At 52.9% G+C, this 11,598-nt stretch overlaps 2 protein-coding genes across 2 annotated transcripts; both read left to right on the top strand.

Moving 5' to 3' along the window:
• Nucleotides 1-12: 12 nt before the first annotated feature.
• DPH2 (diphthamide biosynthesis 2) lies at nucleotides 13-5,448 on the top strand. Its single transcript, XM_065914617.1, has 6 exons — nucleotides 13-2,243; nucleotides 2,424-2,536; nucleotides 3,064-3,287; nucleotides 3,486-4,169; nucleotides 4,259-4,435; nucleotides 4,517-5,448. Exons 1-6 carry the CDS (start codon nucleotides 2,097-2,099, stop codon nucleotides 4,639-4,641), a joined length of 1,470 nt encoding a protein of 489 aa, XP_065770689.1. The 5' UTR covers nucleotides 13-2,096; the 3' UTR covers nucleotides 4,642-5,448.
• A 1,982-nt stretch (nucleotides 5,449-7,430) lies between these two features.
• ATP6V0B (ATPase H+ transporting V0 subunit b) lies at nucleotides 7,431-10,766 on the top strand. Its single transcript, XM_065929548.1, has 8 exons — nucleotides 7,431-7,606; nucleotides 8,357-8,405; nucleotides 8,647-8,730; nucleotides 8,859-8,936; nucleotides 9,153-9,222; nucleotides 9,341-9,392; nucleotides 9,603-9,793; nucleotides 10,469-10,766. The coding sequence occupies exons 1-8, from the start codon at nucleotides 7,540-7,542 to the stop codon at nucleotides 10,493-10,495; spliced, it is 618 nt and encodes a 205-aa protein (XP_065785620.1). The 5' UTR covers nucleotides 7,431-7,539; the 3' UTR covers nucleotides 10,496-10,766.
• The last annotated feature ends 832 nt before the right edge of the window (nucleotides 10,767-11,598 follow it).

Genomic DNA, 11,598 nt, shown 5'->3' with positions numbered 1-11,598 from the left:
CCTTTAGCTTTTAGAGTGAAGAGGGCACTGCTACAGCCAAGCTGCCTAGACTGGAGTCATCCAGATACTGCCCTTGCCCTTGGGGTAGGTGGGGACTGCAGTAGTGTCAGCAGCCTGCCCCCCAAATTAAATTAGTCCCAGTGTTTATGCATGCATACACTTATTTAACCACCAGTGCTGAATACTAGACCACTAACTGTGCCATGCCTTGTTCTGTCTGAACAAAGGCTGATCTAGTCCATAGCAACCATACTACTCACTAAACTGGGAGAATGGAACCAGTGAGGAAGGCTCCGAGGAGGAAGTTTCATTTCTGAGGGCAGTGGGAGGTTTCCTAGGTAGAGGACTTGGGGCCTTGGACTGGAAGTGAGGTGAGGCTGGGCTCATTTGGGAGGGAAGAAATGAAGAGTGGCTTTAAATTCCAAGGTGGGTTTCTTGTGTGGGATTATGGAGGCACCCAAAACTTACACTTGGTTCAGGAGAGGTATAGAGAGCAGGGCTGAGTAGGTGGGAGAGGAGGTATGGTGGCCCCCAGAGGAGGAGGAAGGCAAGCCCTAGTGTTGTCTGCAAAACCATAGCTCCCCACCACTGTGGTACCTGACATGATGGGCAGGGCTGTGTCAGGACCAAGGACAGCTCCTGGCCCGCTGTTGCTCTGGTCCCATATTCTCTCCCTTTCTGTCTCAGCCTGCTGCCTCTCAGGCACCCCAGCCTTCTCAGTAAGATTGGAGCAGGACTGGGTTTTCCTCACTCCCAGGCTTGAGCCATAAGTGTCCTTGGAGGTGATAGGAGAACTGGTTATTCCCATGTTTGTCTCAGTCTTTCTCCTGTTTTTCCAATCTCTGCAAGTTCTGTGTCCTACATTCTTCATCCTCATTCAGTCTCTTCCCACACCAACCAGCATCAGGCTCTCTTTCATGTCATTCCCTGAAGTTACTCTGTCCTCTTTCCCTTACCCCTCCTCCACCCCATTCACACCTTTTGATTTTTTCATTTCTCCTGGGGTATGTGGAGATGTTTCACATTTTGTCCTTTTTTTCTATAGCATGACACCCAGGTGTCTTCTTCCTCCCGGTCATGACCAAATGTGATATTTTATATATATAAATAACCTGGAAGAATGAGGGGTGTAAAGAACAGTTTCCGAAATCAGACCTGGGTTTGATACTGATTGTGTCACTGACTTGCTGTGTCTTATTAGGCCATTAGCCTCTTTGAACCACAGTTTCATCATCTGTAATATGGGCCAGCTCTTACTCCAAAGACTAAACTCAGAACGTGAGTCCCTGGTGAACAAAAAGTGCTCAATGTCTGCCTAATCGACAGACTGCTCTGAGGATAATAGCGGATGATTTCAGTACATGTGCTATGCAGAGGACTGCTTTATGAAGTTTTATATCTAAATTAATTTGCCCCCGCAATTCTATTAAAAGTACTACTGTTACAACCCCATTCCGAGGAAACAAGTCATAAAGACGTTGAATAACTTAAGTAGTTACGTGGCATAGCCCAATATGCAAACCCAGGCAGTTTGGTACTTAGCTTAAAAATTATGCAATGCCACCTCCCAAGGTGATAGAGTGCACGGGAAGTCCTTACCAGTGTAGGCGGATAGGAACTGCTCAAACCGAAGTAGTAATTTTCAGGCAATCGGTGTGTTTGAGGGGGAATGGGGCTGAACCGGAAGACCAGAGCCAGGAGACGAGCGCCAGGAGAACTACAACACCCACAAGGCTCCGCTCTTTCTCTGAGGCACTTCCGATTGGCTTCAGGCTCGGAGGCCGTTCATTGGTTCTCGGGATGGCTTGGCGGGGATTGGCGGTGCAGGTTTTAGACGGTTATGATTGCCGTCAGTCCAGCCTCAATCACCCGGAAGTAGTCTCCGGGAGGCCCATGTGTAGTGGTAAAGCAGAGAAACAGGAGTTGCCGTGGGAGAGGGGCTGGCTAGAGGGCTTAGGGCGGACTGACTCCCAGCGCCTCCCTGCCCACCGTCCCCACCAATCGATTCTGACTCTTTGAGGGCTGTTTTTGAGCCCGCGGGGCCTGAAGCTGACTGAGGAGGTTCCCATTGCCTGCCGCCACCCAGATTGCGCCTCATGGAGTCCACCTTTAGCAGCCCTGCGGAGGCGGCGCTGCAGCGAGAGGCAGGCTCTGCCGGGCTGCGCACTCCACTTGGAGACCTGGACCGAGTGTACGAGCTGGAGCGAGTCGTTGGATTTGTCCGCGACCTGGGGTGTCAGCGGGTGAGGGCATGTTGGGGAGCGGATGAGTCTGCCAGAGCATTGGAATCTTGGGGTAATTTTGTGAGGCTGGGAATGGGGGGAGATGCTTGGAAGGTTAGGTCGGGACTCCCGGAAAGGTTTCCCTTGAAGACACCCTCGGTGCAGAGAGGCTGTTCCTGACTCCATGGTACATGCTTACAGGTGGCCTTGCAGTTCCCTGACCAGCTATTGGGAGATGCTGGGGCTGTGGCAGCACGACTGGAGGAGGCTACCGGGTCGAAGATGTTCATTCTAGGAGACACAGCCTATGGCAGGTGTGAACTTGAGCTTGCGTATTGAGGGTGAGGTAGGGATCCAGGACTGACGGCATTTCTCCTTTATGACAGTGTCTGGCCTCAGTAGCTTTGTTTCTCCTTCATGATGATGATTCCTTTCCTGATACTAGCTCTTCTTAGTGACACTGTCTTTTCATTTTATTTTTAATTGGAGGATGAGATGGTTAGATGGCATCGCCGACTCAATGGACATGGGTTTGGGTAAACTCCGGGAGTTGGTGATGGACAGGGAAGCCTGGTGTGCTGCGGTTCATGGGGTCGCAAAGAGTCGGACACGACTGAGCAACTGAACTGACTGAATTGCTGAACAATATTGTGTTCGTATCTGCCACACATGAACATGTATCAGCTGTAGTTTAACATATGTCCCCTTCCTCTTGAACGTCCCACTCAGCTCCCACGCCGTCTTTTCATAACATGGTTTTCTTTACTGACCACATTTTCCATTGATGACAGCAATACTTTTCTCAATGAGAACCTCTCTCCTGATGGTATCTCCCCTGCAGCTGCTGTGTGGATGTACTGGGTGCTGAGCAAGCTGGAGCTCAGGCCCTTGTACATTTTGGCCCTGCCTGCTTAAGCCCTCCTGCCCGCCCACTGCCCGTGGCCTTCGTCCTTGGTCAGCGATCTGTGGCCTTGGAGCTCTGCGCTAAGGCCTTTGAGGCCCAGAACCCAGACCCCACAGCGCCTGTGGTGCTGCTCAGTGAGCCAGCCTGTGCCCACGCCCTGGGTGAGGGTTTTGCCTGTGCATGCGGGTAGGGTGGGCTGACCAGTTTGTGCCTTAATTTCCCCATTTCAGTGCACTTCTGTGGAGTTCTCCACATGGGCTGGGCCCCAACCTCTCCTTTTGGGTCCCATTCAGTCTCCTGGGGATGAGGGGCATCCCATTTTACCAGGCCCCAACCCTGACACCACCTTCTTCTTCCAGAGGCCTTGGCCACCCTTTTGCGCCCACGGTATCTGGATCTGCTTGTCTCCAGCCCGGCTCTTCCCCTGCCAGCAGGCTCCCTCAATCCAAAGCCTGAGCCCCTGGAGCGTTTTGGGCGCCGCTTCCCTTTGGCTCCAGGGAGGTGTTTGGAAGAGTATGGTGCCTTCTATGTGGGGGGCTCTGAGGCCATCTCTGACCCTGACATTGACCCAGACCTAAGCCGGCTGCTTTTGGGCTGGGCACCAGGGCGGCCCTTCTCCTCCTGCTGCCCAGAAACAGGCCGGACTCAGGATGAAGGTGTCCGGGCTGGGCGGCTAAGAGCACGTAGACGCTATTTGGTAGAGAGGGCCAGAGATGCTCGTGTGGTGGGGCTGCTGGCGGGCACGCTGGGTGTGGCTCGACACCGGGAGGCCCTGGCACACTTGCGGAACTTGACACAGGCTGCTGGCAAGCGTAGCTATGTGTTGGCCCTTGGGCGGCCCACACCTGCCAAGCTTGCCAACTTCCCTGAGGTGGACGTCTTTGTACTGTTGGCCTGTCCTCTGGGTACTCTAGCCCCCCAGCCTTCTGGCAGCTTCTTCAGGCCTGTATTAGCACCATCTGAGCTGGAGGCTGCCTGCAACCCTGCATGGCCACCTCCAGGCCTGGCTCCCCACCTCACACATTATGCGGACTTATTGCCTGGTGAGTGGTGGGGGCACTGCTTAAGCTAAAAACACTTGGGGCATGAAGCTGGGGGCCAATATGAATCCTTTTTTTCCCCTCCCTTTCAGGCTCTCCCTTCCACGTGCCCCTCCCTCCACCTGACTCAGAGCTGTGGGACGCCCCAGATGTGTCACTCATAACTGGGGATCTCCGACCCCCACCTGCCTGGAAGCCATCAGATGATCCTGGGTGCTCAGCGCTGACCCCGAAACCCCTGCTGGAGCTGGCTGAGAGCAGCCCTGCAGGTGAGTGTGGCAGATCTCCACTCCCATCTGAACCCTTCCCCCCTGTTCAGGTCATTCAGCCTCAACCCCCTCCCTCTGCAGCCTCATTCCTTAGTTCCCGGAGCTGGAAAGGACTGCAGCCCTGCCTGGGTCAGACGCCGGTGACGGGAGCTGTAAGCGGAAGACGAGGAATTGCCATCGCCTACGAGGATGAGGGAAATAGCTGATAATATGTGGGACCAGAGCCACAGGTGGACTTAAAACCTTTAGTGCTCCCTGCACCAACCTCACTCTTCTGCCAGGATCCTTGAAGGAGCCTCTCACTGAGGCAGCCCCTCAATGAGGACAGGGTCCAGCTCTGTCTTATCTTGTCCTTTCCTGGCACTGGCACAAGGCTTAGCCCATACTGGCTTGGTAAAGGTCTGTTGTTTGACTGACGAGGGAACAGCTTTAGGTCTTCCCTGAAGCCTCTGGGCCATCTGTTCTCCTGGGAGCAACCCAAGACCTCTGGCCAATCCAAGTTCCTGCTGTGCAGTTGAGGGTCTGTCTTTTTCAAAGGCAGGTGCTAGATGTTTTAGACCAGGTTTAGACTAGGTTTTTCAGCCTTGGCACTGTTGATGTTTTGGGCCAGATAATTGTTTGTGATGGGCTGTCTTGTGCATTGTAGGATGTTTAGCATCATCTCTGGTTTCTGCCCAATAGGTGCCAGTAGCATACACCTCTCCAATTATGATAATCAGAAATATCTCCAGATGTTGGTAAATGTCCCCTAAAGGGGCAAAAGCATCTGCAGTTGAGAATCAACTAGTCTTCGTTTATGCTACACAGTACATGTGGCTGTCAAACATAAATTTGAATTAAGATTAAAAGCTCAGTTTCTCAGTCACACTAATCATATTTCAGTACTCAGATAACCACATAAGAGGACAGCACAGCTAGAAGACATTTCTATCACTGCAGAAAGTTCTGCTGGGCACTGCTGGTCTACACTGACTCCAATTTGTTTCTCAGGGAGGTCACAGAAACTTAAATAAACCAGATAACTTTTCTCCTTGTTTTCTTTTTATACATCAAATACTGCCAAGTCCTGCACACGTCCTATGGGTTGAGATCTGAATTATATTTGATAGGAGTCCTGTCCTCACAGTGTAGCTGAGAAGAGAGGCAGCTAAAAAGACAATTATCACAGGGTGAAGCAGTATTCTTTATGAGGAGGGAAGTCCCCAGGGGCAGCTGGAGCCCAGAAGAGGCTTTTCAGAGAGAGTGTTACCTCAGCTGGATCTCTTTTGAAGGGGGGAAAAAAAAGAAGTAATGGAGTGAAAAGGACATTTGGACAAAGGGTATACCAAGCTCAAACACACAGGCATAGACCATCACTGTGGGTACTTCAAGCAAAGTGGAGTTGCTAGATCCTAAGGGTTTAGAGGGGTGAAGTGAAAATGACTCACCTTAGTTCCCTACATTTGCTGAAAAATCTCGACATATTGGCATTGTCCTCCTGGTGGCTCAGATGGTACAGAATCTGCCTTCAATTCAGGAAACCAGGGTTCGATCCCTGGATCGGAAAGATTACCCTGGAGAAGGGAATGGCTACTCATACATATTCTTGCCTAGAGAATTCCATGGACAGGGAAGCCTGGCAGGCTACAGTCTAGGGTTCGCAAAGAATCAAACACAACTAACTGACTAACACTGTTAGGGTGTTGTGATTTCTGCCTTCAGGGATTGCACAGTTTACTGGTAGAGGCAGTTCTGTAAACTGATTGTGGTAACTGGGAAAAGGTGAGCACCAGTTGTGTATTCTACAAATATGGATTGAAAACCGGGGTGTGCCAAGCAGTGAAAATCAGCAGTGAGTTTAGGAATCCTTTCATGGTTGCTTACATTTTTGTAGTGGAGAAGACAGACAATCAGAACAGTATCAGAATGGTGATAAGGGCTATGGAGAAATATAAAGCTGGGAAGGAGTATAAGACAAGGGCTACAGTATTAAACAGGATAATCAGAGAAGACTTTTTGAAGGTGAACAAAGACTGAAAGAAGTTTTGAGTGAACCATGTGAATAATTAGAAGTAGAGGGAACAAGTGCAATGCATTGAGGGTATGATGGTGTTCAAGAAATAGCCAGGAGACCAGTGCAGCCATTGGAAAAGACCCTGATGCTGGAGAAGATTGAGGGCAGGAGGAGAAGGGGACGACAGAGGATGAGCTGGTTGGATGGCACCATTGACTCAGTGGATGTGAGTTTGAGCAAATTATGGGAGATAGTGAAGGACAAGGAAGCCTGGTGTGCCGTAGTCCATGGGTTCGCAGAGTCACGACGTAGTGACTGAACAACAACAGGGCAGCCAGAGGAGGGAGTTAGTAAGAAACTATTGGGCAACGAAATCAGGGTAAGAGGCCTGGTAGACCATTATAAGGACCATGGTTTTTATTGCGAGGGAAAGGGGAGCCACCGCGGTATTTGAGTGACATGGTCTTACCAAAGTTATAAGAGCACGCTAGGGTGGCCGGAGACCCTAGAGCGGGCGCATTCCCCTGCCTCTGGCTAGGGAAAGCTTCCTGTTAGAACGTATCTTAAGATCATTAGGTGTTGGCCGACCTTGGGGTGAGCACGAAGAAACGTGCTTCAGGCAGAGGAAACAGCATGAGCTCAGTGAGGGACGGAGCAGACACCCTCGCGAGCTGGGTGGGACGGTCAGGGAGGAGGCCCGCGAGATCAGCATTGGCTTGTAGACTAAGCTAGGGCGGCGGTGAGCAACCTCGGGTGGAAAGCAGAGCTGGTGGGCCGGAGCTGGGCGGAGTGTCCGGGAGTACAAGAGGGCGCGGCCCGACCCTAGATGGACCGGCCAGGCAACGACCGAGGTATTCGGCAAGAAAGGTTTCGGGCCGCGAGACTACAATCTCCACAATCCTCTGCGCCTGCAATTCCGGCATCGCCAAATTCCTAGTCCGCCGGCGACTGAGCGCCGGGCCCGACGGGAGGTCACGTGACGCCTGTGGGTCACGTGGGCCAGTCAGGTGACACCGCGGGGCGGGTCGACGGGCTGCGGGGCAGACGGCGGACGCAGGGACGCGGTTTGAGCTCAGGCCCCCCCGACCCGCGTCCCGCCGTCTTTGCCGCCATGACGGGGCTAGTGCTGCTCTACTCCGGGGTCTTCGTGGCCTTCTGGGCCTGCCTGCTAGTCGTGGGTGAGGCCGGGCCCTGGAGGGCGGGGACGGCTTCGGGCCGAGCTGACCCGGCTGGAGCCCAGCGGGGAGGTGGAGTGTTAGGAATATTAGGTCCTGACGCGGGCTCTAATACCTCAGGCTCCTGGACTTGCCTCGCGTCTGTCTGGGCCCGTAACCCGGACAGAGGAGGCTGGTATCTGCAGCTGCTTGAGGAGGGCGCGGGCGGGGCTCGGTGGGGACCTCGAGCGATCGCAGCCCTGGTCTCCTTCTGTCACTGGGGTCCCTTCCCCGGCTTCCCCGCGCCCTCCCTGTCTTGCTCCTGACCGGACTGCTTGGGTCGCGAGCCAGCTGCTCCAGTTCCTCTTTTCCCGGTCGTTTTGCCTTCCCCCCACACCCACAGCGTGTTGAGTAAACAGCGGCTCAGACTGGGCTGGCTGCATCTGGTGGGGCCTGGCCCGAGCTATTGCTCCCTCCCCTCCTCCAGGGTATTCAGACCTCTTGGTGGCTCCCCGTGACGGGTCTCCGTCTGGGAGATGGTGTCACAGAGGGAGATAGGTTCTTGAGGGAATGACAGAAAATGGAGGCCTGAGCAGAGGAATCTGTATAGGCAGCTGTGCTTTGATTTTGGGGAGAGCCAAAGGACTCTCTTGACTTAGGTGTCTGTAGACCTTTGGGAAGCTGGCCCATCTGCTGGGCAGCAACTTCTCGCCTAAGTTGTGGAGATTCTGTCTAGAAAGCAGGCCCCTAACCCCGTTTTTCTCATTTCTGTAGGAATCTGCTACACCATTTTTGACTTGGGCTTCCGCTTCGATGTGGCGTGGTAAGGGAGAGGTTTCCCCTAGGAGCTTCTTTGACTCCTCCCCTCTCTGATCTGAATTCCTTCCCTCCCCACCTGCACCCCCCCCCCCCTCCCCCAGCTGTCTGGGATTGTGGCCCTTTGGGAAACATGAAGTCTTCTGTTTCAGCATCCAGGACTGGAGGGGTCGGAGCGGGGTCGGGTTGGATTTTGTGCCCACTTCTCCATAAAGACTGACTTGTCTTTCCCCCTATCTGCACACCAGGTTCCTAACGGAGACTTCCCCCTTCATGTGGTCAAACCTGGGCATTGGCCTAGCTATCTCTTTGTCTGTGGTTGGGGCGGCATGGTGAGTGTTGGGGTCATGGGACAGGAGAAGGGGCTGAATCATAGCAGGGGATGTCATTGGGTTCTTAGTCATCATGGGGGCAATGATAGGTTTGGGCTCTGCTTATTGGTTTCTTATTTGTCCATCAGGGGCATTTATATCACTGGCTCTTCCATCATTGGAGGAGGGGTGAAGGCCCCCAGGATCAAGACCAAGAACCTGGTCAGGTAAGTGTAGGACCCTCATAAGGTTGTCAGAACCAAGTGGGAGCTGCCTGTGTATTTGACCTACCTTACATGCTGCTCCTGACCGGCCTCCTGGGTCAGTAGGAGTGGGGGTATCAGTAGGGGGAGAGGTGGTTGGAGACTCTCCAGGGAGGAAGGTTGGCTTCTTTCTCATCTCTTTCTCCTCTTTGCCCTCTAATCCCCCATTACCACTACCAGCATCATCTTCTGTGAGGCTGTGGCCATCTACGGCATCATCATGGCAATTGTCATTAGTAACATGGCTGAGGTATGGAAAACTAGGTGGGGTGGGTGTCAATTCCAGTGTGTTTTATATTGCTTAGTGGTGGTGGGGGAGGGGGAGTGGAGTAGGGAGTGGTTACTGATTATTTCTCTGCCTTCATCAGCCTTTCAGTGCTACTGACCCCAAGGCTATTGGCCATCGGAACTACCATGCAGGTAGGTGGGTGTGTGAAGGCAGAAAACCGGGGCTTCACTGTTGATTCCCCCTCTAGCGCACACCCCAGCTTAGACTCTTCATTTTGATATTCTTTGGCCTGCTTTGCAGAGTTGGGGTGGTGGCTGGTCCCATTAGTCCATGTTGGACCCTTGCCTTCATTTTCCCCCCGTATCTGGCTTGATATCAGTGCTCCTTTTCCATCCCTCCAGGTTACTCCATGTTTGGGGCTGGCCTTACAGTGGGCCTGTCTAACCTCTTCTGTGGAGTCTGCGTGGGCATTGTGGGCAGTGGAGCCGCCTTGGCTGATGCACAGAACCCCAGCCTCTTTGTAAAGATTCTCATCGTGGAGATCTTTGGCAGTGCCATCGGCCTTTTTGGGGTCATCGTTGCAATCCTTCAGGTGCTGAATCCCCCTGGGGAGCATCTGTCCTTGTCCCCAGCCCAATTTCACCCTTCTGGAGGAGCCACAGTGCTCCCTTCTACATCTGTAATCGTAAAACCTCTTAACAGCTTTCGCTGCCTCATTCCCATCTTCTGGTTTTCCCCTTTTGAAGCTTTCCATTTATTCCTGTCTTCAACATGGTTTCACTGATAACATCTTTTTTGGTCTGTTACATTGTTTCTATATGTGAACGATTTGATCTCTCTTTTCCTCTTCTGTTATTTTTTCTGTCTTTGTAGTTTAGACCAGGTTGGGATCTTGTCTGTTGTGGTCTGTCTTGGTGTGTTTGACTGTATTGTCAGTTGGGCAGCATGTCTGAGATGTGGGTATCTTGTTTGTCTGACATTGTATGAGTGTGGCTAAGGATCAGCCTGAGGATCTTGAGTGTGACTATGGGTGCCTGACTGAGTTGACTCTTAAGAGACTGGCATGTCCATATGCCACTTCTCTCCATAAAACCTTGTAGTTGTCTCTGGTCCCCATTCACTGTGTTTGTCACAACATGTCCATCGTGGCCCAGTCATCCGCTTCTTGTGGTCTGGCCATCCTGCCATGGGTCTCATCTTCTGTCATATGTCATTGTCTAATCAATTTTTTTGTCCCTGCCTGATTTCTCCTTTTCTTCTTTTGCAGACCTCCAGAGTGAAGATGGGTGATTAGATGGTCTATGTGGGTGGGGCCGTGCCCCACTCGTATTTATTTGTGGTTTTCCCCGGGACAGCTGGAGCTGTGCCCCTTAGGCTTTCAGGGGGTTTGGTGTTTAGGGCCCTCCCTACACTCACTTCGAGCTACCTGTCGACTTGGAGGCTCTGCCTGGCTGGATCATCTGTGTGGGGAGCGGGCTGTAGATGACTGTGCAGCTTTGCACCTGTGTCCCACCTCCACCTCCAACCCGTCTTCCCAGTGTTTGTGAAATAAATGTGGTTATCGGTCTGGGTCAGTGCTGCTGCTTTTGCATTCCTTCGCCGCCACCTTTCACAGAAGGGTAAAGAGACCTGTAGGCCTCAACTTCATGCCAGCCTCTCTAGCTTTCCAGTTCATATACACTGTATCTTCTCTGGAAAGCACTGGCTCCTGGGTGGGAAGGGAATGGTGCTGGGCTGAGGCCTCTGTAGCTCTAACTCTCTTTATTGAAGAAGCAAGTCTAGGGGATATGGGCCCCTTGCTTGACTGTGGGAGGAGGTGACCAACCCCATGCCCTCCGGCTTAGGTCAACTTAGCCCCAACTGTCTGCGTTTATTACTTGTTTCTCCCCTCGGGCATCCACCGTCTCTATCTCTGGGGTCTTGGAACCCTTTAATTTATCTGTGTTCATCCCTGCAGCATCCCATGCCAGTAACTAGTTTGATTCCGAGTTCCCAGGGCTGTGCCCAGCTCCTCCCACGCCTGTCCAACCTCTTACCCAACCTCCTGTTCCCCTAGAAGCCCCTGCCACACACACTTCGGTTCACACCTTTAAGCGTCCTGCCCAACTCACAGCCCTCTCCGCTGCGGACCTTTTGATTCTGCTCCCATCGATGAGCCGACAAATTCCTGACCTCCCTGCGGAACTTCCAGATGCCCTTCTTTGGCTGAGTTCGCGCTCCAACCCAGACCAGACCCCATTCTTCCAAAACGGGTTTGACCCATCCACACCTTCTCCGGTTCGGAGCCCTTGGATGAGTCTGATCAATTTCTCCCGCCCCTCCCTGGTCCTTGGTATCCGCGGCCGCGCTTGGCGGCCAGCAGGGGCGGGCGTCGGAGGCGCGCGGCGGGGACGGGCG

Source organism: Muntiacus reevesi, chromosome 1 (genome assembly GCF_963930625.1).
Source record: "Muntiacus reevesi chromosome 1, mMunRee1.1, whole genome shotgun sequence".
Lineage (NCBI taxonomy): Eukaryota > Metazoa > Chordata > Mammalia > Artiodactyla > Cervidae > Muntiacus > Muntiacus reevesi.
Note: the sequence above shows the minus strand (reverse complement) of the source record. Positions and strands in the feature narration are given on the sequence as shown.